The 25451-nt window shown below is 57.6% G+C and overlaps 3 protein-coding genes across 6 annotated transcripts in view; 2 read left to right on the top strand and 1 right to left on the bottom strand.

Moving 5' to 3' along the window:
- The window catches only part of Cry2 (cryptochrome circadian regulator 2), a 32940-nt gene extending 29903 nt beyond the window's left edge, over positions 1-3037 (top strand). For all 3 annotated transcript variants that reach the window (XM_028878978.2, XM_037205026.1, XM_028878979.2), the window contains one exon: positions 872-3037. The gene's annotated coding sequence lies outside the window, so the exon portion shown is untranslated. The remainder of the gene's footprint in view (positions 1-871) is intronic.
- A 2236-nt stretch (positions 3038-5273) lies between these two features.
- Positions 5274-23116, top strand: Mapk8ip1 (mitogen-activated protein kinase 8 interacting protein 1). Of its 2 annotated transcripts, none has more exons than XM_028878975.1 (12): positions 5274-5520; positions 15563-15668; positions 17493-17798; positions 19160-19241; positions 19383-20195; positions 20328-20403; positions 20830-21002; positions 21278-21387; positions 21496-21612; positions 21773-21843; positions 21960-22058; positions 22368-23116. In XM_028878975.1, exons 1-12 carry the CDS (start codon positions 5423-5425, stop codon positions 22438-22440), a joined length of 2124 nt encoding a protein of 707 aa, XP_028734808.1. In that variant the 5' UTR covers positions 5274-5422; the 3' UTR covers positions 22441-23116. The 2 variants fall into 2 exon arrangements, with proteins under 2 accessions (XP_028734808.1, XP_028734807.1); XM_028878974.1 differs by lacking the exon at positions 5274-5520 and adding an exon at positions 14013-14531.
- A 71-nt stretch (positions 23117-23187) lies between these two features.
- Positions 23188-25315, bottom strand: C4H11orf94 (chromosome 4 C11orf94 homolog). The gene is made up of 3 exons (XM_028878977.2): positions 23735-25315; positions 23506-23579; positions 23188-23344 (listed from the first exon to the last, which is right to left on the bottom strand). The coding sequence occupies exons 1-3, from the start codon at positions 23836-23838 to the stop codon at positions 23223-23225; spliced, it is 300 nt and encodes a 99-aa protein (XP_028734810.1). The 5' UTR covers positions 23839-25315; the 3' UTR covers positions 23188-23222.
- Positions 25316-25451: the final 136 nt, after the last annotated feature.

The following is a 25451-nucleotide window of genomic DNA, read 5'->3' as shown; positions in this document are numbered from 1 at the left end:
AAAGCACCCCAGAAGCAAATCCTTGCTCTGGAGTCAAGGTCATGGTCTCTGGTGCTTGCGAAGGTTTTTCCTTCTGTTTTGTCTGGGTCAAAGTTCCTTTTCATTTTATGTCACCCTAGTCATCTCATTTTTACCTAAAGAGAGTCACAGCCTTAGTGCTGGGAGTCAGCACCCGAGCCACGTAAACGGGGACACCAGTTGTGGACACAAGAGCATGCCTGCCCTGTGACCACTCCATCAGCCTGTTGTTACAGGCAGCCCAGTAATTATGATGGGCTTATTACCCTGTCCTCTGGTATCTGATAGGGCCATTTCTCTCTCTGCCCCAGATCCAGAATGTTCTAAATCTTTGAAATGATTCACTTTTGTGTCCCCATTCCCTTCCTTCTCCCCCACCCCATCCTGCCATTGTAGCCCTGGGCCAGGGTTCTGTGATTGGTGTGTGGAAGTTTGCCCTGCTGGTTCTAAACCCAGCCATTGCCTTAGTCTTCAGAATCACTGGAACCAGGCAACTTCTCACCCAGCTACTGTTCCCGACTCTCCATCTCAGAAGCAGTGCTGTGATCTTGCCGTTTGTGAGCAAGTGTCCTTCAAGAAGTCAAGTGATGGCCATGTAGCCCTGTCCTCTACTGCCCTCACCCCTGGGTAGAGGGTCTGCAGGGAACAGTTGTCCTGGGTTCCGAGAAGTAGCATTCAGCCACCCCCATGGTTGCCCAGCAACAACCTGGCCCTGGGGACTGTGGCCCAAGCAGCATGTTCACCGGGCTGTCCCACTCCCAGTCTGGGGATCCCTAGAGAAGCAGCCAGAGGAGCTGGTGCCTGGGCAACTAAGCAGCCTCCTGAGTACTTTGCACATGTTTTTCTCTTTCAGCTGGAGAGTCATCGCTCCGTGACAAAGCCCGGGTGCCTGAGCTGCCACGGCCTACAGAGAAGCCAGTCACCAACAGACAGCGAACGAGTGTGTGTGTGTGTGTGCAGAGGAAGGCGTGGTGTGCCATTTGCGTGTGCATGCATCTGTTTACACTCTCGTGACCCTGAATGTTGCCTGGGCTGGAGGAGTCTCTGGATCATCCTTGTCACCAGGGCTGCTTCCTCAACTCCAGACACAGGACAAGAAGCCCCAGCAGTGACCTTCAGCCCAAATCTGTCCCTGGGAGCCCCCTTCCTTGTCCCAGTAGAGCGTGGTGGTAGGACCCTAGCTGGAGTTCTGGTCTCTGCTTCCCCAGACTCCTCTTCCTCCCTCCTCTCTTCAGACAACTGAAGAGAGGGCCACATGTTTTTACTCTCACCTAAAGTGTGAGGTTCCAGAGGCAGCCAGAGTCCTGCTGGCTTAATTCCTACTTTTTGACACTAGAACCTAAGCAGGCTGGAGTAGATGCTTCCCATTCAGACTTAACCAGCTTGGCCAGTCTTTTAAAATCCCATGCCACTGGTGAGCTCTTCCTTCGATGTCTAAGACTGCAGACTGGTGTGTTGTATGCTCAGTCCTGCCTATGCCAGCCTCGGACAGCATATCTGTCTTTGTAGGACCTTCTAGAAGCCAAGTGAGGACTAGACTCCAGTCCTCTGTCCCCTCCCTAGCAGCTAGGGGCAAGCCTCAGCCTCCCAGGAGCTGTAGACAGGCCAGGATCAGAGCTGGTGGAGGAAACCAGGTCCCATGGCATAAGAGCCCCTGGTCCTCTGGCCACACTCTCAGGCACATGCTCCAGCAAGTACTGCTGATACCCAGGCAGGCAAGCTAGCCAGTCTGCGTTCTGCGGGCTTCCAGGATCCACCCTGGACTGATCAGCACCCGTACTGCCGTGTCAGCTCTTTGGGACTGGGCTTCAAGGGACTCAGACAGAGGGACTGAGGTGTGGGGTCCTGCCTGGTGCAGTTGGTGAAAGGTCAAATAGAAGTCACACCTGGCACACCACCCCTTCCCAGAGAGGCAGTAGAAGGTTTGGTCTAGAGAAGCCAAACCTTGCTTTCCAGGGGAGCTATCTCTCCTTCCCACTGTTGGGTCATGTGGAGAAAGAAGTTATGAAAAGGATTGTGGGTAACTGAGCAAGTCTTCCTTCCGCCCCTGTGGCCTGCACTTGAGCCACAGTGTATGTGTGTGGAGTGAGTGCAGGGTGTGTGTGTGTGTGTGTGTGTGTGTGTGTGTGTGTGTGTGTGTGTGTGTGTGTGTTCCTGTTTGGATTTTTGTTCTCACATGTAACATTAAGCTGGCCTTTGGGCCTTTTCCTCTCTACCTCCCCTGTGACCTTTCCTAGCCTCAGAGTTATTAATACCCTTGGCCCTGGCCTTCATGTGTCAGACCAGAACCCTGGGGCCAGGCTCCCCTCTCCTCCAGCTGTCCAGCACATCTGACAGGCTTCTTTTTGAGATGGCCTCAGGTTTTCTCATCAGAGAGCTGCCTTTAGTCCAACTGTTTATGTCCATCCTTCTGATTAGAAACCTCCTATGACCGTGTGAAGGAACGGCATGGGTGATGTGTGTTCCGAACCCTAGGGTTTGACCTTCTGCTCCCCAACCACAGGCCAAGAGGAAAGAGCCAGGCGATCTTGCTGGAGGGAAAGCAGAGAGAGCCTGGAGAGCTGGTCTGAGAGAATCAACGGCTAGGTCTGGGTCCAGTATTTATTTTGCAACACCTTCAGCTGTGGGGACAATGCCTTTCTGTGCTTATTTGATGATGGCTCTCTTCCCAAGGCACAAGTTGGCAAGATCACCTGTCCCTCCACCTCCTTGACATGCTGGCCCATTTTCAAGACAGCTTTCCAATGAATGAAGCAGTCCATCCACCCCCAGAGCTACAGGATGGACTGGCCAGGAGCCCTGGGGTGGCTTCATGTGTCCTTTTGGCTAGCCTGAGTGGCTCTGAAGGCTGTCACGGAGCAGTGCCCCATGTCCTGCTCCTGAGACCTAGCATGGAGAAGAGGTGGTCGCAGGCAAGAAGCACTTTACAGAGCTCCCTATTGCTGGGAAGGTTGTGTTTCTCCCACAGTATGTTTGCGAATGTTACTGTTTTATAAACGTCTGACCCTGTCTGAGTAAAGCTGTGTTGTGTAGTTGATCTTGTGGGGGGTCTGGAACCTGGTGCTGCTGAGGTTGAACTTGGGTAAAGCTTTTAAGCCAGGCCATGTTGGTTCTCTTGCAATCGAGTCTCTTACTTCCCCTTGGATAGAGGAGGCTGTATAAACTACTGTGGCAAGCTGGCAGCAACCCTAGAGCTTGGTCAGAGTCAGAGTTAGTCAGCTGAAACAATGCAGGGCACGAGACAGGTTCCTGAATGTCACCTCACAATGGCACCAGGCAGCCTACTGAGATCCGGGGCCCTGCATCCATTCTTTATGATGTTCTAAGAATGCAAGTGTGCCCTCTGGACACAGTGAAGGAAGGCACAGCCAAGCCCCGAGGCCTGGTTGCTGGCTCTGTCTTGGGCCATCTGGCCAGAGTGCCATGCACATGGGTGTTCCTGGTGGGAGAGGGGCTCAGGCAAAGCCAAAGAAAATCACAGTCTGCTCTACAGACAGGAGGAGCTTGACTCCAGGACTCACCTCATTCCTGGCTCTGCCTCTAGCCCCCACTGGCCTACTTCCTGCCAAGACCAGGGCCAGCCTCCCTCTCTGGGCTTCTCATGTAGTTCTGGCTGGGCTGGAGAAGCTGAGATACCTTTGTTCTTGAGCAGAAGGTTCTAGAAGAGGGACTGTCCTACATACTCCCATGCCTCTGACTTCCTGAGATGTTGCCTATCAGAAGCAAGCACACATTAACCATGATAACTAGGCAAGACTGCTTTCCTGGGCAGAAGGGAGGCACCGTAACAAGAACAGATGGTTAGGGCAGGGCCTAGTGTGAGAGGCCTGAGCCAAAAGAGAACGTTAAAGTGACCAAACACCTCTTGAAGCATCAACGGCAGGGAGGGGAGAGGCAGCCAAGGCCCCTGGCTCTGGGCTCTAGAATGTTCTTAGGGCTGAAGCAGGGAGATTGAATTCTGCAAGGCAGTGGCCTGCAGCTTCTTGCTGGGAAAGAAAAGGAGGCGACGTTCCCAGTTGGCAGTCAAGATTTGCAAACGGAACTCCGCAGGCTTTAGAGCATTTGTCTGTCCTGCTCTACCTCTGTGAAGGGCAGGGTCTGTGGCCAGAGGAGTGAAGAACGTGGGGCGAGGCACTCTCACCCACCCAAGCTGGGCCCTGGCCTTGGTAGTCCATGCAGTGTGAGAAAGCCTAATACAGGACCAGGAAGAAACCACGGCTCAACTCAGAGTGAGTGTGGGGAACACAACCAACAGGCCCCCAAGAAGCCTGCTCTGGGGCAAGAGGAAGGTCCTGGGTACAAGAGGCCCCAAGAAGCCAGCTCTCAAGGAAGGCCTTCAGACAACCAACAGGTGCTCTGGGGCAAGAGGAAGGTCCTGGGCCTTAGGGTGGGAGAAGCCAGTTCAGGAGTGTGTGGGTGTGAAAGGGGTGCCCTGCAAAGAACGCAGTGGGAAGACAAGTGCTGGGGACCCGGGCATGGGAGTTCACACTAATCCTCAGGCTTAGCAAGAGACTCAAGATTGTCACCAGTTCAAAGTCAGCCTAAGTCACATAGTAACTTCCAGGACAACCTGAGTCCTGGCATAGAGACTTCACAGGGCTAAGAAGCCAAGAGCAGCGCTCAGGTCATCATGGGCAAATAGGGTTCAAGGAGGTCTTAACAGAGGTGCCCCTTTAGAGAGAGTTCTGGGAGACATGAGGGCTAGATCCCAGTGCACAGGTGGGTGTTCCCTGCAAGCATTTCTACTCTGTTTCTTCCTCACCACAGACATGGAGGGATCACACCCCATTTTACAGATGGGAAAGACAAGCCTTACAGCTGTGAGGTCACCAGTGCAAGCCCCCATTGCCTGTTTACTTGTGGACCCAAGCTGTGGTCTTAGGCCACCTGGCTCCAAAGCTGACTGCTTTTGGACTCCACTCCACCACCCTCTCTCTCCTTTCTCTGCCATCTTCCGAAACTCTCCTTCCCACTCCCGTTGCTGTGGAGGGCCAAAGACGGACTTGGGGAGCAGGACCCTGCCATTAGCAACCCGATGCCCTGGATCTAGGTCCCACTCTCTGGTTGCGGGTTCCCGTAGAGTCCGGGGAGGGGTGGTGGTGGGGGAGGCCGGGTGGACCCAGGGCCACCGGACCAAAGCGTCAGCACCTCGGAGAGCGCCGGGGGGCGGGGCGGGGGCGGGGCCACGAGACCCCAGCCTGCCCGGGGGCGCGCGCGGGGCGCTCTCGCGGGGGCCGCAGGCAAAGCGGCGCGCGGTCCGGAGCCGCGCCCGCCCCAGCCGAGTCCGAGCCCCGCGGCGGCGGCGGCCTCCTCGCCGCGCCTCCTCCTCCATCGCCGCCGCCGCCGCCGCCGCCGCTGCCTCCCGCGCCGCGCTCCGCCCGGATGGCCAGGGCTGCGCCCCGGAATGGCGGAGCGAGAGAGCGGCCTGGGCGGGGGCGCCGCGTCCCCGCCGGCCGCCTCCCCATTCCTGGGACTGCACATCGCGTCGCCTCCCAATTTCAGGTGAGCATAGCGGCCGCGCGCGCCCCGCCCTTCGGCTTGGCCTGGAGCCTCGGGATCCCCAGGGACCCAGAGGGCGGCGTGACTTCCGGGCCGAGCCCCCAGACCCTGCAACCCAGGTTGGTCCAGGTTGGTGGTCACCGCGTGTCCCCCCTTCCCCCCATCTCCCTCCACCATTTCATGTCCTGAGGTGGGGTGCTCGGCATGGATCTGGGGCAGACACCTGGGAGATCGACTTCCCCCTCCACCTTGGAGCTGAGAATGGGTCTGGGGTTTAGATGGAATTCTCGGTGCAGCAACCCGCCCAGACTTTTACCCCACTGCGTTCCAAGGTTTCTGGCCCAAGGTGGGAGCAAGCTAGGGCTTGGGGGCCCGCGGGCCCCAGTTCTCTGAGGTAGCAACCTTGATGCTGTAAGGAGGGTGGTCCCCTCCCCCAGCTCGCCTGACCAGATTGCTAGGCTATCGTGGCAAGGTCTGGATTTGGGCAGCTCCCACCTGGTCAGTTGTATAGGCAGAAGAATCGCTTTCAACCAGTGGAACCCAGTATGCTTGTGGGAGGGGAACCTGCCTGTGAATACCCAAGGATATCATCGGAGGTCCCTCCTGTGATACATACTCAGGACCCTGACCTGAGCTCTCCTTCTATCCACCTCCAAGTCTGATATTAGACCAGGTGAATTTCAGAGACATAAGGGGTGATGTGTTGTGCCGGTAACATCCTCTCTTACACCACACACACACACACACACACACACACACACACACACACACACACAGGAGAGAGAGACAGAGACACACAGAGAGAGTTGGTGAGGAAGAAGAGAAGGGTGTCACTGCTCCAGAATCCAGGAGAAAGAAGCTGAGACCTATCTCATTGTTCCCCCATCTCAGGAGCAGGCGCCTCTCCCTCTCCTGGGGCCCTTGCCCCAGCCAGGCCCCAGCTGGGCTCTGGCGCCAACTCATCTGTTGAAGGGGTCTCTGGCTCCCAGGTCCTCAGGTGGGCAGAGACCCCCCCCAGGGATCTCAAATGATATGATCGGTCCCTGAATCCTCCAAGGGGGCCCTGAGCCCTGCGGAAAGAACCAGAAGGAGGCGTCCAGAAGGAAGGCTGGAGGGCTGCAACCTCCAGGCTAAGAATTCAGATTCTCCCTAGCAGGTCAGAACTTTGCAGGGGAAGAAAATAAACTATGAGGACCATGGGTTCAAATCCTAGCTCCACTGTTTCCTCGCTGCCTGATCCAAGCATGCTTTTGTCTGCTTTGGCCTCATCTGTTGAGTGGGCTAATTAATATTGATTCCAGCCTGGGAAGGAGACAGTACATATCAAGTCACTGTTCAACAAGTAGCCTTCTACCCTGGCAGGAAGCTGCCCGGCTTGTTTCTGTCAAAGCATTTCTCCAGGGTAGTTCACTGAACCTTCACCACCACCCTGAAGGTGTACCTTGGTCTGCCTTTTGTAGAGCAGAGACATTGGAAAATACAGAGGGCAGAGGGGCTAGCCTAGGGACCATAGAAAAGTCTGAGACTGGGTCAGGACTGGAACCTGAGACCGGGTCTGAGCCTGCTCAGTTCCCCCTCCCTACAGGCCCTACCTCTGGCCCAGGATAGGCTCACCCCCCGACCCCCATTCTGGCAGGAAGTTATCATTTAGTATAGAGGTCTGAGAAGCTGAGATGAAGGATACCAGCCAGGGAGCATATGACCAAATCTGGGCTATGGAGAATGAGGGCAGCAGTATACCAAAAGGCTGAGGACTGGGCTGGCCCTCCAGGACACTGTGCCCCGGCTGTGAGACAAAGCAAGCTCGTGGGAATAATGCTGGGCAGTGTCTTGGGCCCTGCATGCCTGCTGCCTACTTCAGCAGCCTCCCCTGCCCTTTCTCTGGTCCGGCCCAAGCAGCCATTGGTCCAGCTCCGTTCAACCCCGAGCAAGGATGCTGTCTTGTGGCTCTTTGGTAGGTTGTGGGTTCAACTGCTCCTTTTAGCTGTGTGCTCCAAGAGTGGGCACTTTTGGGTCTTTCTTTGTTCTTCAAAATGTCTTCTTTAGGCCCTGCTCAGGATGGTCCTAGAACTCAGGTGTGTGTGTGTGTGTGTGTGTCCCATTGCTGCTGTGAGCTTCTAGAATGTGTAAGGGGTGCATACTCACACTTTGCTGTCCCCGTTAGCAGCAGCTAACTCAGCCCAGAATAGGTTCTCAACAGTGCCTTACTGGTTTATTATTGAATTGAGGATGGATGTCCTGGGAACATTTCCCCTAGAGAACAAACAGAGTAGTGGTGATGCTGACCTCAGGGAAACCATGCTAAGAACTTGTTGTGGACAAGAGTGTGTTCTCCTGTAACCATGGGAACAGGTTAGTATTGCCCCTTCTTTCAGATGTGTAAACCAAGGCATAGAGAGGTAGAGGAGCTGACGTGAACCCAGAAAGTCTTATTTCAACTCTGCCACTAAAAAAGAGAGCCCTGGGATACTGAGGAGCACCTTTGGAGGGATAAACATGTGTGGACTTGAAAGATGGGAGCGTCTGTTGGAAGTTGATTTAAATGAGTGTGTTCTGGGTGGTTTTTCTGATTATGGAAATCTTCCATCTGGTCCCTAGTGGTTTGTCTGGATGTGGGGTGGAGCGAGGACTTTGTGCTTTTTACTTTACCTGTTTGGTGGGTACCATTTGGCTTCTTATTTTTGGATTAGCATGTGTATAAGTTACTAAGTTACTTACAGCATAGCAAAAAGATATTTTTAACTGATCCATGTTCTTCATAAAGGAAGCTCTAGGGGAGAGAATTTAGAGCATTACACAATGGATCCATTGGTCCTGGATGTGTGGGATGAAGGGTGGAACAGGAGGCAGACATCCCAAATGGAAGGACCACAGAACAAAGAGGTATTCATGGGAAGTAATATGAACAGCCTGCTTTAAGGGTATGGCTGAGTTCTGGAGACCTCAGATTTCAACTCATCAGGGCTAGGAGTATGATGCACTACTAAGTATTCGCCTGGTGTGCTGGAGGGCCTAAGTTCCAACTCTACCACTGCGGAAGAAAACAAAATAGAGAAAAGAAAAACAGTCCAGGAAATCTCTCTTACGTAGAAACATGAAAGGGCCGGTGACTTCCCCCAAGAACACCCAGCAAGTTAATGACGTGGTTGGGATGGAGCCCAGGACCCGGACTCCATCTGTGGTTTCCACTGATCCTACTGCACTGCCTGGGCATGAGAGGTGCCCACCACAGAGCAGGGGTCCCATTTTCCTCTTTACAGAGCTGTGTACACTGTCTTCCTTTGCCGGGCTCACTAGGAAGGGCAGTATGCAGAGGTCCTGACATGGGTCTGACCCCCATGCAGGTGACAGTGTAGAGGAAGACAGTGTCTGACCAGCTAGGCCAAGTGTGGTGGCCGTACAGGTTCAGGGCCCACAGGGGAAGGTCAAGCAATCCTCACAGAGGAGGAAAGTCCAGTGGGGAGGACAGGCTAGAACAGGCAAGCCTGCAGGGTGACACCTGTCTGCCAGTGTGGAGAGCAGAGTTGTGCAGGAGGCTGTGTTAGGAGGCTGGACTCTTCGGCCGCAAGCAGGGGGTGCTGGCCTGGGGTCAGGCAGGGACTGACAGCAGCCAGCAGATAGTCTGCTCTCGCTCTGGCTGCTAGACAGAGTAAATGGGTAGGCCAGGAGACTGGTGGTCTAGCCAGCCATCCTGCCATCCTGCAGGCAGATGAGAAGGCGGCATGGGGACTGGATGGGAGATGGTTAGGGGATGGGGCAGACCAGATCCTCCCACTGAAAGGGAGGGATCTAGTCGGAGGATGAGGAGGACACAGCAGTGATCAGCTGGTACTGGCATTCCTTGGGAGGTGAGAGGCAGGCAGGCAGTGGTCTAGTCACCTTGGCAAAATTTCCAGATTTCAGATTGGTGATCTTTGCTGACCCAGGGAGTTGAGTGGGCAGTTGGTTTGGGGTATGGAGCTTGGGGGAGGGCATGTCCTAGAACCATGGTCCTTGAAGTATCAGTGTTCAGAGAAGATAGCTGTCACCTCAGAAAGAGCCCAGGGGATGGTGGAGGACAAGGTGACCCGGTAGCCAGGCTGGGGACCACTAGCCATGTGTGGTGAGGTAGGTCAGTCACTGCCTCTGGCCTGGCTCCTGGTGAACCTATGGTGTAGAGCAGAGGAGCTGACCAGCCTCACACAGCCCACCTGTAGCCAGGGAAGGAGTTCTACCCCAGCCTTGGAGCATCCCAGCCCTCATTTGGGTCTCTGGATCTCTGGGAAATGGTACAGCCTAATTCTGCCTTGGGGACTAAAGGTTCCTATAAACTGTGTCACCATCCCTGGCCCCTACTCAGGGGTCTTCTAGAATGTTATCTTTGTCCCCTGGCTCTGCCCACATTCATGTGCAACTCTGGGAACCTCTCCTGGGTACTGGCTGTGTTCTGTTACCGGATATGCAAGTAAGGGCCACACAGTCCCCCCCCCCCCCCCCGCCCCCCAGGCAGCCAAGGACTCCATCATCTAACGGGTGCTTAGTTAGTGTCTGTGTGAATAGCTTTCCTTAGGATGGGGTGAGTTTAGGCTAGCTCCTGACCTCACTCTCAAGAAACGGGCGGTGGGTAGACTAGGAGCGGAAGTCGGTCGGGCCTAGGCTGTGGGAAGCAGAACCAGATGTTTGCCGGGTACAGCAAAGGCAAACTCGTCAGATTTCACCCCTCCCCCCCCCCACAACTCCTGTCCCTATGGGTCTTGTGTGTGTGTCTTCCCAGGGAAGCCCTGGGCCATCCAGCCTGCCTCCTCCATCCAACCCCCACCTTTAAAAAAGACCGTGTCTCAAGTCACCCAGACTGGCCTGGAACTTGCTATGTCATTGAAGAGGACCTGGAGTCCCTCTTGTTGCCGCCTCCCAAATGCTGGGGTCACAGGTCCGTGCAGTGCGGGGCTCAAGCACCGCCTCGTTGCGTGCGAGGCCGGCGCTCTGTGGGTGGAGCTGTCTCCAGGCCCAGACTGCCCTGTTGCTTATTCTTTGGTTATCATTCTCCATATTCACGCACAGACTCTGTGGTGTTCATTCCAGAAGACACACAGACTGTCTGTTCAGTGGAATGCGGTGCCCACACTTCCCATCCCACTCTGGGTCAGACTCCTGCATGGCTCTAGCGACCCAGTTCTAGCCTGGTGCCTGAAGGGTCCCACAAATTGGGTCAGCAGTGCCACCCAGTACAACATCATGCACAGTTTTGTATGTAAGGGATTTCCGCCTGTGGAGTCGTACATTTGGGGGTGCTTCTTCCAAGCTGAGTCAGCCACTGTTCACAGAATCCCTGCCACATATCTCCGAACTCTTTGGGCAAATTTAGCAGGTTAACCCTGAGTGGGGGCTGTCCCGTGGAGGAACTCATTTCTCGAGCTGACATTTTGCTGTTGCTGGTGGTGGTGATGAATCCCCAATGGAAGGGGATTAATTCTAGATCAAGAAGCAATTAGACCGCCTAGTCCACTGGCCAGGGGGACGAGGGTACCCTGAGAACCTGGCTTACCCTGCCTTCCAGATTCAGCCAGACTGTTTTCCCAGAGGCCCGGATAGCCTGCCCTAGACTCTCTGTTGAGAACACAGGAAGTTGGATCCAAAAAGGGAACTGACCTAGACCTTTGCATGGCAAAAATGTAAAGACCCGGGAATGCTGTGGTTTGCTCAGCCCTTACCTCGTGGCACCTTACATTACTGGCCAGCTGCCCTTTGAGGGGCCACCCTGGGTCATACAACCCAAAAGGAAAACTACTGTCCTTCCATAACTGCCACTAGGCAGGGCTAAGAGCCACCAGAAAGGTGGAGTGTCCTGTTCTTCAAAGTCAGAGGAGCCAAGGAGCTGGAGGCTAGACACTGGGTACCCTCAGGATCTCTTGAGAGCCAGCTCTGTAAGATTTAGGGCTGCCAGGGCAGGCCGGACCCCTGGATCTCAGGTGGGTTCTATCACAAGAAACCCCCAGGGGCGCCGTGGCTGGGGCCAAAGGTCCCTTAGCTAGTCTCCGTAACTTAGACAGGAAGCTGGAAGGCAAGGCTCAAGAGTGGCTTCTGACAGCCCACACCCGGCCTTACTCAGTGAAAGCTCAGCACTGTGCTCGGCCCTCACTTCCTGGGTACGGCCACCTCAGCCTGTGCCTGGTTGAAGGCATACATGAGGAGGCGAGGACCAGCCGGGACTGCTGCAGGGATGGACACACGGCCTAGAGTACCCCGGGCAGCTGAAAGCCCATGAGAATCCCGGAGCAGCTTTGCCTGAGCCCAGTCCAGGACACCGTAGAGAGTGTGGGGCGTGGCCATGGCCAGAAGCTGAGCAAGGTGTTGCTGGGGGCCGTCACTGCAAGAGGGTATGTTCTGCAGGAAGACAGATGCCCGAGTCAGTGTGGGGTCCAGTGACCAAACTCAGACACAGGGCCAGCAAGCATGGCTGTGCTGTGTGTCTGTCTGCACAACACGGGCAAGTAGGGCTGCTACCCTGGGAGGCTGCCCGAGGTCCAACCCCGAGGAAGAAGCTGCCAAGCCTGCCAGGGCTGTGTGAGTCTCCTGTGCCACCTCCCAGGCCAGGGCTCAGATTTCCAAGAAGTGCCTTAGGCAAGGTCGGGAGGAGCCTCCTGCCTCCCCGACTCCCCGACTCCCCGTTACTCCAGCCTCCCCCTCTTCTTCCTTACTGTTGGTGTCCCTGAACATATTGTTGCCAATCCCCTTCCCTTCTCGAAGTGTCTCTGGGCTCTGCCCGGGAGATCTAGACCATCAGTGCCTAGAGAAGAGTGAGGGACAGCAGAGGACAGCCCTTGGCCAGTCCTTCCCCCTCTTCTTTGGTAGTGGCCTCCTCCTGACACTAATTCAGACACTCCGACTCATTCTGAGGTGGCAGGCAGAAAGGAAACCGCGTCTTACCCCTGTGCCTGAGTCTTGGGGCACCCTCCTCTGTGAGATGGCCCAGAACCCCATCCCAAGGTAGTAAAGAAATGTAGCAAGGTTGGTGGCCCTGCTGGTGGCATCTTAAGAAGGGGGAGGATTTGCTCTCAATACTCCTACTACCAGGCCTGACCCGGGGTCATTCCGCTTAGGAGAATCACCCCAAAGACAGACAAGGGTACTGATACCAAGGTTTCTAGATGGATGAAACATGTCATCCCCGGGCCTTCTTTCCTGGTGAATTTAGGAGTGAGAGAAGGCAAGAACACCCTCCCTGCCCTGAAGGCAACTAAGGATTAATGGAAGGCTCCTGACCTCTAGTCCATAGCTCTTCCTGACTTTGTCCAATTAACCCAGTGCCCTCATCTGGCTTGTCTCACTCAGACCGTGGTTCAGGAAAGGGCTCATCAGGCCATGCTAAGGGGCCGTGGATACACAGGGACGCATCCTCTGGCCATATAGACTCCTGCAGCCCGACTCCAGACCCCTGAGTTTGAGCGGAAGGGTAGAGACCGAGGCTTTCCTGTGGCCAGCACCTGGCATGTGTCTGCTGAGCACAGAGAGTGTGTTTGACGTCCTCACCAGCTCTGCCCTCCAGGAGCATCCAGTCTAGATGGGAGCCGGGAAGGGAGAAATGGGGATGATAAGGGGGCTGCATGCCACCCAACTCTGTAGCCAGGATGGGTCGGGCATCTCTGATGGGTCCACCCAGAGGATGACGCCTGCCCTATTCAGAGGGGTAGGCATGCCCAGTTTGAAGGCCTTCCACGTGTACCATGCAAGTCCCAGGTTGGGACTGTTGGGGCCCATTCTTGAGGAGCGAGGCTCCGTAAATAGGTCATTGCACACAAGGCTAGAGTCTGCCCCCTTGCAGAGAGCCCAGGAGGGTTTTGAGTGAGGATGGTGGTGTCCCTTGAGACTTTGCCTCGTGGCCATAGGAGGAGTAGTGCAGGTATAGGGAGACGGAGGCCAGCGGGCAGGGGCACCCCCTTGTCTGGTGGATGCAGGAACTGGACCAGGGTTTGGCAGGGAGGTGTGTACAGAGGGCACCAGCAGAGCTGGGGCACCTGAGGACACCTCCAGAGAAGATGCCCAGTGGGACCCAGGGACTGAGTGCCACACCTTACAGGTAGGCTGCGTTTAGTGTCAGCTACAGGGCCAAAAGGCCGGACTGCGGAGGATGCTCTGGTCTCTGGACCAGCCCCCTGGCCACTTCCATGCCAGCTGGTGGCCACACCCCCATGTCTGGAAACCTGTTCCCCCTTGGGGTCAGAATCTTCCAGGACAGTTGCTACTGGAGACCTCCAGACCCAGTCAAAATCACTCCCAAATGACTCCCAACCATGCTCCAAGAGGGTCCTCATCGCTCTCTCTCCCGAAGCCCCAATCCCCGACCCAACCTCCCCGGCCCTGGGCGGGCGTGCAGAAGCTTTCGCCGACGCGGTGTGGAGGCGGAGCCTGTGACTGTGTAAATTCGGGTGTCCATTTTTGGGGCACCTTGGAAGCCCCTCCATCTTCCCACTTGGCACCCTGAGTGTGGCGCTGGCCCTTTAAAGCAGATCAGGGTCTGGCTTTGAGGGGGAAAAAAAAATAGCAGATTTCTGCCGTCAGCTTACAAGCCTGGCCTTGGGAGGAGGGAGGGTCACTCCAGCCCCCAGCAGGGGCATTGGAAGGGCAGGTGGAGCCAGTAGCATTGATTGCAGTAACCTGATCCCGCGGGGGAGGCGGCGACATCGCAGCGCGTCGGGCCGCCTAGGGAGGAAGCTGCCCGCATCCGAGGGTTGGGCCAGGAAGAGTTGGGGCTGGGGCCTGGGTCGGCAGCTGCGGCCTCCTCTCGGGCCCATCTATTTTTAATGAGCTCCTCAGGCTTCTGCAGCCGGCAGGATGCAGAAAGGCAGGCCCGGTTGGTGGAGGCCAGGAGCCTCAGCCCTGCCTTGAGCTCTGGCCCCCCCACCCTCCTGGGCATGAGAGGGCAGCCCTGGAGCCCCGCAGCCCCCTGGCCGGGCAGGGCTCTCCATGCAGCTGGTACTGAAGATGGATTCGAGCCCAGACAATGACAGCTGGTTGGAGGATCAGTGGGAGCGCTGGTAGGGTCCTGGGGGCTGACCTCAGGGTGGGGGAGGGGTGAGCCGGGAGGCGCTCCATGGAGCTCAGGGCCCCTGTTCAGATTGAGTGAGGTAGAAGACAGAGGTGTGAGCCTTCTAGGCTTCCCTGGGAGCTGCACCCCGTCCTTCCTTTCCTGGGTGACCTTGGATGAGCTTGTGTACCTCTGCTCTGTGCCTAATCTCCTGGTCTCTGGGAAAAGGCCCAGGCATTCTCTTCAGCTCCCCAGATGTCCCACTCACGCCGAGCCAGACAAAGTGCCAGGGTTGGGATGGGCAGGTACAGGGCACAGGCCGTCATCACAGTGGCTGTCAGCAGTGCATCCCCAGGTGGGCACACAGGCTGGCCTGGGCTCCTGGAAGCCTGCGAGTGTCTGGGACCCAAGGGTTCTTTGTGGTCTGTCACAAGCCCGAGCCTGGGCCCTCCCTGACCCCATTTGCTCAGGGTCAGATGAGATTGTGTAGTTGAAGAGACGAGACCAAGAACGTAAGAAGAAGCCATAGCTTTTCTCAGAGCAGGCAGATTCCAGGTCCCCCTCACTGTTACCCTGGCTCAGTGGTGTGTAATTTTTGTGGGTAAGAGAAAGGGGTACCTGCTGTGCCTTCTGGTAGCCCTTTGGGTCTTGTTACTGTAGAATGCAAAGGTTTCCCTGCTCTGGGTACCTCTTGAGGTTGAACTAGCCTTGGCACTTGGCTTTGGAGGCATTTCTCCAACAGAACTGAGGCTCTGGACAGTTGGGCCTTCTAGGACCGCCTTCTGGTTGGCAGCAGGATGGAGAACTCCCAGCTGGTGATGCTGGAGGAACCTTGAGCTGCCTCCTCCGCCACCCTAGGTGGAATGCCTTTTGGCTCCAGCCCCAAATCCTTCCCCTGCCACCGGTACAGACAGACTGAGTCCTCCATCTGGGAGCTGTCACCTGCCTTCCAGAGGCTTCCCCCGAGAAGTGGGAGACACCAGCAGGGTTAGTGGAGGCTTAGGCCCCCTAGGTTGTAACGCTGGTTTCTGTCCCCGCCAGGCTCACCCACGACATCAGTCTGGAGGAGTTTGAGGATGAAGACCTTTCAGAGATCACTGATGAGTGTGGAATCAGCCTGCAGTGCAAAGACACATTGTCTCTCCGGGTAAGGGCTGGGTCTGGAGAGTCTGCGTGGGGTGGGGGGATGGGGACAGAAGCAAGGGCACCCCTCTATTTACAAAGGAGCTTTTGAGTAGGTGTGGCACCCCTGGGAAGTGAATGAACAATGCAGGAAGCACCTAGTGTAATGTTTGGCACATCTTGGGTGCTCAAAGCCAAATCTTAATGTTTTGTATTGTATTGTCTTCTCGGTGCTAAGGCAGGAGGCAGCTCCTTCAGTTGCTCACAGAGAGAGAGCAGGAGGGCTTGAGATGTAGGACAGAGCAGTGAGGGTCAGATTGAAGGCAAGGGCCTCTCAGGAGCTTCTTGGCAGGGGGCCTGCAGCGGTGCAGGGTGGAGTCTGGTAGAATCTGCAGTGCTTTGGGCCAGGAGAAGGGAGCCAGGCTGCTGCTGGACTCGCTCCTGTGGCTGCTGCTGCTGCACCACCCTGACCACACTACCAGCCTTTGCGGCTTTCCGTGGTGCCTGCTGAGGGGTTCTTCCAGTATTGGTATTACTCTGAGCCCCTTGGCTTTACCATAGTGACAGGTTGTCTCCTGTCCTTATGTCTGAGTGCCAGGGTGCCCGGATAGATGGGAATCCCCGTTCGGTTGTCTGAACACAAACCAAAGACTTGCTTGCAGGATGGGGAAGGCAAGTGCTCTGGGCTAAGTGTCCGAGTCCAGCACTTTATCTAGCCAGGTACTTGAGTAGCTAGATGTGGCATTTAGACAGCTGTAGAGTGAGCGAGGGAAGGGTATTTGTCTTAGACCTCCTGCTATCCCTAGCACTTTTAGAAACTTCCAGGCAAAGGCAGGCAAGCCCTGAGGATGACCTTCCAGTTCCCATTCCCAATCCTCTACCTTCTGGCCAGGCCAGAAAGGATGGAGGCAGTGGCATTCTCCTCTGGGCTTGGGGAGTGGTCCCAGAGCTGGGTCACGACTTCTCGAAGGTCCCATACCTGTTCTGGAGATTGAAACTACTGTCTCCTACATGCAAAGCTTTCAAGAGGGTCTTTTCCCGTTAGCCAGAACCACCTCCACCCCTACCCTGGTAGTGCCCTACTAACTAGAGCAATCCCCCGGTGGGAGCTAGTCAAAGTCTCAGTGGCTTTCATGCACACTTTGCAATGTCCTCTCCTCTCTGGGAACCTGGAAGACAGCAGTATACAGCCAGGGGATCTGTCCAAGGTGCCAGGAGTTAGTGCCAACATCGGAAGTAGCAAAGAGGGACTATAGAGGCAGGGTTGGATGAGGGAAGTGTTCGGGTTAGAGCTGACTGGCAAGGGCTCCCCCTCAGAGTCCCCCTTGGGGTCCAGTCGGGGCCTCCAGTCCCCACTGCAGTCTTTCTCACCTGGCCGACACGCACTTTTCCCAGTTTGCTTCAATGGCCCCTTCAAACGCCAGCTGTCTCACCCTTCCCTATTGGGGCCAGAATTCCTGGGCGACCCCTAGGTCTCCGTGGCAACAGTGGTGATTTCACTCTGGGCTCGGCTTACCACCAGAGTGAGGTCACTGGCCGTTGCCAAGGGAACGGGAGGGTGCAAGGAGTCGGGGGGTGGGGGACCGTGGGAGCGGAGAGGCGTGAGCGGTTCCTTCTGGCCCGGGGACGCGGCCTCGTGGTGGGTGGCGGGGGTGGGGGTGCGGACGGGAGTGGCCCAGGGCTTGGGTCTCTGCTCGGCTGCCTGTCTCCCTCCCTTCGCGGCTGCCGAATGGACTCGTCCGGTGGGGAGGGAGGCGGGGCACAGCGGCATCAGACCCGCCCCTCCCGCGAGACCCCGCCCCCGCTCACGAGGCCCCTCCCCTGACGCCCCTCCGTCCGCGCCGCGCAGCCCCCGCGCGCCGGGCTGCTGTCTGCGGGTGGCAGCGGCAACGCGGGGAGCCGGCTGCAGGCGGAGATGCTGCAGATGGACCTGATCGACGCGGCAGGCGACACTCCCGGAGCTGAGGAGGACGACGAGGAGGAGGACGACGAGCTCGCTGCCCAGCGGCCGGGAGTGGGGCCTCCCAAAGCCGAGTCCGGCCAGGAGCCTGCGCCTCGCAGCCAAGGCCAGGGCCCCGGCACGGGCAGCGGAGACACCTACCGGCCCAAGCGGCCTACCACGCTCAACCTCTTCCCGCAGGTGCCGCGGTCTCAGGTGAGCTGCTCGGGGCAGAGCTGAGGGGGCGGCGCCCTGGGTGGACAGGGAAGATGTAGGGGCGTGGGCCTGCTGGTGGGGGTCGACCACCCTGGCATGGTGCCTGGGAAGGAGCAGGTTCTCTGCAGGTAGGCCAGAGGAAGGACTTGTCTAGGGGCGGGGAAGTCTGTCCTGAGAAGGGCTGATCCCAGCAGGCTGGGTATGGGTTCTGGAAAGGGTCGAAGGGGGTGCCAGGGATCCCAGGGGGGAGAGTCGCAGGGGACTAACAAAGGAGTTGGGTTCCTACAGTTGCGACAGGGTCCTCTTTGGGTTGGGGGCTTTGGTGAAGGTTGAGACAGCGGCAGAGCCTGGAGAAAAGAGCATCTGAAACGGGATGAAGGTGGAATGGGAATTTGGGGTCTGCAGCCAGTTGGACATCTCAGCAGCTGGACATTCCAGACAGCAGCCATAGAGGAATTGTTTGGCTGAGTTGGGGCCTAGGGCCCCTGGCAGGTGGCTGGGTGCCAAAGCGGCTGCCTTGACCCATTGTCTTGTCGGCCTAGGCAGGAGAGGTACTGGGAGGAAGGAGCTGGGGCGGTGGGGCTACTGGTGGAGAGCTGAGGGGCTGCAGGGAAGAGGTTGGTCCCTTTCCCAGGATCCTCCGGCATGGCTCCTGGCAGCTCGGTTCATGAATGTGTGTGTGTGTGTGTGTGTGTGTGTGTGTGTGTGTGTGTGTGTTGCTTATCGTGGTCCCTGGAGAGGGAGCCCAAGTCGTGTGTGGAGAGCCCTGGGCATGGGCTCTGTCCAGGGGTCTCAGGAGGCTGAATGTGGCAGGCATGAGCATTCTGGGAGATCCAGGAAGGAGGGCCGCTGACACTACATCTGTCATTCCTTGGTCACGTGGGGGGAAGTGGGGGTGAGTGTTATGGAGTCATGATTCGAATGATTCATCCAGGCCCACAGGCCAGCTTCTGGGGAGACCCTTCCTTCTCTGCGAGACCCCAGCTTTCTGGGTCAGTCTTCCCGTCCTTCACCAGGGCTGGGTTTGAGCATCAGAACATGTCTTCCGTCAGTGCCTGGGGCTGCTGGCTGACTCTCCTGGGATCTGTGCTTCCCCCTCCGCACCCTCTACTCAGCACCCACGCTGGCCAGCGCCACCACTGCATCTCTTGAGGGTTGTCTCCAAGCCGGCAGGCCTGCGGGGAGGGTGGTAATTTCCCACCCTGGCTGCCCGCTAGAGGGAGGTTGGCAGAGAGGCCTTTGGCAGGGCCAGATGGGGTGGGAACAGCCTAGGGATGGCCTGATGGGGGCAGGACCAGGGCCTCCCAGTGCCGGGCACTGCTGACCGCTTCTTCATAAGAAGCCTTTTGTTCTCTGCACAGGACACGCTGAATAATAATTCTTTAGGCAAAAAGCACAGTTGGCAGGACCGCGTGTCTCGGTCATCCTCCCCTCTGAAGACAGGTAAGTGAGACCGACCTCTCTCCCCGAGTTGGAGACCCAGTGTCTTCACCTGGCCCACCTGGGCAGAGGACAACTGGGAAGAGGAGGGGCAGCCATCTGGAGTGGGTCCCAGCTCTCAGTACCAACTCGCCCATCCTCTAGGGGAGCAGACACCGCCCCATGAACACATCTGCCTGAGTGACGAACTGCCGCCCCAGAGCAGTCCCGTTCCCACCAAGGATCGCGGCACCTCCACCGACAGCCCTCGCCGCCGCAGCGCTGCCACGCAGATGGCTCCTCCGAGTGGTCCTCCTGCCGCCGCACCTGGTGGCCGCGGCCACTCCCATCGAGACCGAATCCACTATCAGGCAGATGTGCGGCTCGAGGCAACTGAGGAGATCTACCTGACCCCAGTGCAGAGGCCCCCGGACCCTGCAGAGCCCGCCTCCACCTTCTTGCCGCCCACCGAGAGCCGGATGTCCGTGAGCTCTGACCCCGACCCTGCGGTTTACTCTGCAACTGCAGGGCGGCCACACCCCTCCATCAGTGAAGAGGACGAGGGCTTCGACTGCCTGTCATCCCCGGAGCGCGCCGAGCCACCCGGTGGAGGGTGGCGGGGAAGCCTGGGGGAGCCGCCGCCGCCTCCACGGGCCTCCCTGAGCTCGGACACCAGCGCCCTGTCCTACGACTCGGTCAAGTACACGCTGGTGGTGGACGAGCATGCCCAGCTTGAGCTGGTGAGCCTGCGGCCATGCTTCGGAGACTACAGTGACGAAAGCGACTCTGCCACTGTCTATGACAACTGTGCCTCTGCCTCCTCACCCTACGAGTCAGCCATCGGCGAGGAGTATGAGGAGGCCCCTCAGCCCCGGCCTCCCACCTGCCTCTCGGAGGACTCCACACCGGACGAGCGTGATGTCCACTTCTCTAAGAAGTTTCTGAACGTCTTCATGAGTGGCCGCTCTCGCTCCTCCAGTGAGTCAGTGAGCGGGGAATGGTGGGGGGGGACCCTGGCCGGGAGAGCTGATCGTCGGTCCGAGAGCAGGACAGAGCTTTCTGCCTGCCCCAAGCTGAGGCCACCTCCTCCAGCCTCTTGACTTCCTACAGGTGCCGAGTCCTTCGGGCTCTTCTCCTGCGTCATCAATGGGGAGGAGCAGGAGCAGTCCCATCGGGCTATATTCAGGTGAGGGCTGCCCCTTTCCCTGCCTCTACCAGCCCATCACTGGCATCCCCCTGCTGCTGGGGGACAGTATCCCCCTGTAGGAACTCAGCTCGATGACAAAATGCTGGGGTGTCACGGGGGAGCTAGGACTATGCACTTAACCTGGTGAGGGGCCAGAGAGGTACCTGCCCTGCACAGAACCTGCGCCCCATCTTGCCTCTAGGCAAGGTGCTCACTTTCCGTGGCCTTTTCGTTATCTAGGCCTAGGCTCCCTTCCTCCCTGGCCCCTGAAATCTTGGGTAGCAGATGCATATCTGAGTGTCATGTGTCCCCTAGGAGACAGCACTGTGACAGGCGCACGGGTATTTTGTAAATGTCAGTGGCTCAGGACCCCACAGTAGGCTAAAGAACCCTGACGATCAGCGCCTCACGTGCCTTTGGGGACAGGTTTGTGCCTCGACACGAAGACGAACTTGAGCTGGAAGTGGACGACCCTCTGCTGGTGGAGCTGCAGGCAGAAGACTATTGGTACGAGGCCTACAACATGCGCACCGGAGCCCGAGGTGTCTTCCCTGCCTACTATGCCATTGAGGTCACCAAGGAGCCTGAGCACATGGCAGGTAGTGCTTTCCTCCAGTTTGGTCGTGTGTGCCCCCCCCCCAAACCCCCCGGCCTGGCTGCCAGCGAGCATGCCCCGCAGGTCTTAGGCAGCCGGGGAGGAGAGCAGAGGTTCCATTACACGTTAGTCAGTGAGGCCCAGCCAATCGGGGCATGTGAGGACGGCTGTATCCTCTGCTGCCTGAGTTACACTGCACATGCTGCACTGTCCCTTCTTGGCTTGGCCCTGAGCCCCCCCGCTGATGGCTCTCTTGCTTATTGTATGGTTGCTTTCTAGCCCTTGCCAAAAACAGCGACTGGATTGACCAGTTCCGGGTGAAGTTCCTGGGCTCCGTCCAGGTTCCTTATCACAAGGGCAATGATGTCCTCTGTGCCGCTATGCAAAAGGTACCCAAATCTGGCTCCTGGCCTTTTCCTGGGGGGTGCCCATGCTCAGCCAGCCCTCACTATCGGGTCTCGAGGCCGTGCTGAGACATGGCTCTGTCCCTCCTGCAGATCGCCACCACCCGTCGGCTCACCGTGCACTTTAACCCACCCTCCAGCTGCGTCCTTGAGATCAGCGTCAGGGGTGTCAAGATAGGTGTCAAAGCCGACGATGCTCAGGAGGCCAAGGTGACTTCCTTCAAGCCCCAGCCTTCTTGCCCCATGTGCGTCGTCTCCTTCCCCTTCAGTTCTCGCCTGCCGCGGGCCTCTCCCCTCCCTGTGGACCTACCCTATCCCCCCTTGCCCGCCTCCCCTGCAGGCTGACTGTCTTCTCTCATGCCTCCTGTAGGGAAATAAATGTAGCCACTTTTTCCAGCTAAAAAACATCTCTTTCTGTGGATACCATCCAAAGAACAACAAGTAAGTGGGAGAGGCAGCCACGCGTCCCAGTGGCCGTCCTGGGCCATCGTGGGTGGGGATGGGTGCGAACCTTGTCTCACAGATGGATGCCTGCCTGCCTGCCTGCCTTCCCACAGGTACTTTGGGTTCATCACCAAGCACCCCGCTGACCACCGGTTTGCGTGCCATGTCTTTGTGTCTGAAGACTCCACCAAAGCCCTGGCAGAGTCTGTGGGGTGAGTGTGTGGGTGTGTGTGTGTGTCCAGGCAATATGCCCTGTCACAAGACTGGGGCTTCTTCATGCTCAGTATTAGTGCCACCCTTGTCCTGGAAGCCCCACTCCTGGAAGAGGTTGGGAGGTACTAAGGAGCCCAGGGTCTGGGCCCCTTCCTTGCTAATTGGCTGCTGGGCCCTTTCTCAACCCGTCCTTTCCTCTTTGGGAAATAACTGCCCAGAGAACAGAGCTAAGCTGTGCCAGCGTCCCCAAGAGCTTCGGAAGACCCTGGCTCGAGGCTCCTGGTCACCCAGTGTCCCCCCCTTTGCAGGCGTGCATTTCAGCAGTTCTACAAGCAGTTTGTGGAGTACACCTGTCCTACAGAAGATATCTACCTGGAGTAGCAGCGCCGTCACCCTGTGCAGCCCCTCAGCCCCGGCCAGTGTAGGACGGCTGGCTCTGGACAGGATGTGGTACTGCCACAAGAAAATGGGGGAGTGTGGGCTGCTGGGGTGGGGCGGGGTGTGGGGAGAGGCAGATGCAGTTTATTGTAATATATGGGTTTAGATTCATCTATGGAGGACGGGACAGGCTCTCTGGGGACTGGGGAAAGGTGGGGCTGGGGGGTCAGGCCTCTGACCACAGAGGGATCCCCTAGGAACAGAGGCACTGCCCTCTCCTGGGCCTTGTTCCATGCCGAGGACCCTGACTTCTCTGGCTTTCGGCTCCTGCCTTGACAAAGCCCATTCCACCCGGAAGTGCCCACCTTCCTGTCCCCACCTCACCTAGAGCCCTGCGCTCAGGCTGAGCCCGACCACCTCCCAAGGACTTTCCAGTGAGGAAATGGCAATGCACGACAGTGAAGACCTTGTTCTCGGCTGACGTCCCTGGGGCCCCCAGGCAGCTCCGACCTCCAGCCTGGCCAGCATGCTGGTCCTGGCAGGCGTGTGTGTGCTAGCAAGGAGAGGCTACAGCAAGCCCTGCCTGGCAGGGAAAGGCGGCCTCTCGGCGGGTCCCAGCCGATCCCATCACTGTCTTGTCACCTGGCTACTACTATTAAAGTGCCATTTCCTGTCTGGACCACGGTGGGTGTGTTCACTGGGACCCCTGCTGGGCCGTCTTGTCACACACACAGGCTAGCAAGCCAAGCATTTGCTGCCCAGAATAGCTTTATGCGGGGTTCCCATCACAGATTCACGTCATAGTAATAGTCAGCCATGTTGGGCCCGTCCCGCTTGCGCTGCTGGGCCTGAGAGAGAAGGGGTCGGGGCCCTCGTGGCCACGGGTGCTTGGGTCTGACCCCAGAGTCTAAAGAGAGAAGAGGAGAAGGGTGGAGGGAAGAGCTGCTGACTTGGAACAGGGCCGTAGCCAGCTCTGAAGAGGCAGTCTGGGAGGAGGAGACCCGGGACTTGGCCCTCGGGGACCTCTGGGGCACCTGCTGTGGAGGGTGGGGAGGGAGAAAGTCCTACCATCCACGAGGCCCGAGAGCGGAGCCGAGAGTTCCAGCGGAGCTGAGAATTCCTCAGGAACAGATCGCAGAGACCTGTGGGAAATGTCGCTGTGCTGAGCCCTGGCCCCAAAGGCCACAGCCACTGTCCTCTGCGGGACAGCCCAGGGTGAAGTCTTCATAAACCAACCCTTCCCAGGGTAATGGTCAGCCTTGTCAGAGTCTTCTGGGCCCTGAGGCTCTGGCCTTACCTCTGGGGCTGCGGTCGAAGGAGGGCGCCTGCCAGGATGAGGTAAAAAAGGAAGAGGCTGAGCCCAGCCCTGGGATAGAGAGCCCCCAGCATGGCGAGAACCATCTCCTGTACAGTCCCTGCTGTGGCTTCTGCCTGCCCCTCCCCCAGCAGGACAGAACCTGGTGCCCGTTCTCAGGGCCACCTCACAAAGGACGTTAGTTCCAGAGCTCAGCATCCGCTCCAGCACTACCTTCCTTCGCGTCTTGAAGACTTTGGAGACAGGGTTTCTCTGTGGAGCCTTGGCTGTCCTGGGACTCACGCTGTAGACCAGGCTGGCCTTGAACTCTGCCTCCCAAGTGCTGGCATCCAAGCTGTGCACCACTACTGCCAGCCTGGAGAAGACCCTTGTCCCATACCACTGCTTTAGTGTTATGTCCCTGCCAGGAAACCTCTTCCTCAGTTCTAGGGACCTGGAGTGCCATATGCTGGCCAACTCCAAAGCCTCACCCATCCCTGGACTCCTGGATACCACCCTGTCCCTCTACCCACAGCCCCCATGGTCTGCTACGGTTATTCATCCCCTTGCCCCATTGCCTGAGTGTGGCCCACGTCATGGCTGATGTCACCCACTCTCGTCTCTGCGCAGAACACCAGGTGTATGGTGCCCTACCAGACCTTCCCCTGGGCCTCATGCCACCCCCTCCTCATGCCCACACAGCACAGCACTTCCGTGTTATCTCCACCAAGCCCCTGCACAGCTGTTCCACACACAGCCTTCCCTGCTCCAGCTGTGGTCAGGAGCCTGACCTCCCGGTGAGGGGTGCGGCTTGGCGGTTAGTCTCTACCATCTCCAGACTAACACAACCGCTGCAGTTTTTGAGTCCCACCGCCTGCTGGAAGGCCTCGCTCCCCTCTGCCACACCACCTCCATCTTCAAGATCCCACTGCAGTCCACACACAGATGACCCAGTAGGCGGGGACCGCAAGGCGGGGACCACAGGTGGCATGGCGCTGAAGCCTGCTACAGTGTAAGCACGCAGGATGCCCGAGTCTGAGCAGAGGGTCACGGGTTCCGAGCCCACAGACTGAGGCTGCCCTCGCCACTGCTGCTCAGAGCCCAGGGTTGTGCTGCTCACAATCACACGGCAAGCATGTCGGGTTGAGTTGGCTGTGAGAGCACACTGGAGGGGGGAGGCCTGGAAGACAGGTGCAAACCGTGTCCTCCAAAGTCGAGGGGCGCCTCTGCTGGGAACAGTCCATGCAGCAAAAGGACGGGAACAAGGTAGGGTGACAGCTTAACCCTAGAGTCCCACACTGGGACTGCCGTGAGTTTGAGGCCAGTGAGTCTGTCTAAAAGACAGAGAGAGAAGGACAGAGGGAGAGACAGGAGGATGGACACAAAGACAGTGAAGTTCGGGCCCTCTTCTCACTTCCCCACAATAGCCTGCATGGCTCCAGCAATCTCACGCGTGTGCACACACACACACAGATCCAGGTTCGCACTCTCTCCCGTCCCAGCCCTGGCAGATGTGACTTCTGCCATAGAGAAGAGCTTCTAGGGCGCAGGGCTTGCTGGTTAGCCTGTGGGTGAAGGGGAAACAGACCCTGGCTAGCAGGCATAGTGGACCATGGTCCTCCATGGCCTAGATCCACTCGTCTTCACCAGGGACCAGTGAAAAGGAAGCATCTAGTCACGCAGTTCATTCAGTGGTGGCCCATGCTGGACAAAGTCGAGT

The sequence above is a fragment of the Peromyscus leucopus genome, chromosome 4, assembly GCF_004664715.2.
Source record: "Peromyscus leucopus breed LL Stock chromosome 4, UCI_PerLeu_2.1, whole genome shotgun sequence".
NCBI lineage: Eukaryota > Metazoa > Chordata > Mammalia > Rodentia > Cricetidae > Peromyscus > Peromyscus leucopus.
This window is presented reverse-complemented; position numbering and strand designations above follow the sequence as displayed.

Excerpts from the sequence above, each read along its gene's own strand:
- Mapk8ip1 (XM_028878975.1), top strand. The coding sequence starts at position 5,423 with ATGGCGGAGCGAGAGAGCGGCCTGGGCGGGGGCGCCGCGTCCCCGCCG. Across the intron at positions 21,003-21,277 it reads GGAGCCTGAGCACATGGCAG|CCCTTGCCAAAAACAGCGAC; the intron begins GTAGTGCTTTCC and ends GTTGCTTTCTAG. Across the intron at positions 22,059-22,367 it reads GCCCTGGCAGAGTCTGTGGG|GCGTGCATTTCAGCAGTTCT; the intron begins GTGAGTGTGTGG and ends CCCCCTTTGCAG.
- C4H11orf94 (XM_028878977.2), bottom strand. The coding sequence starts at position 23,838 with ATGGTTCTCGCCATGCTGGGGGCTCTCTATCCCAGGGCTGGGCTCAGC. Across the intron at positions 23,580-23,734 it reads CTTCGACCGCAGCCCCAGAG|GTCTCTGCGATCTGTTCCTG; the intron begins GTAAGGCCAGAG and ends CATTTCCCACAG. Across the intron at positions 23,345-23,505 it reads GCTCTCGGGCCTCGTGGATG|ACTCTGGGGTCAGACCCAAG; the intron begins GTAGGACTTTCT and ends TTCTCTCTTTAG.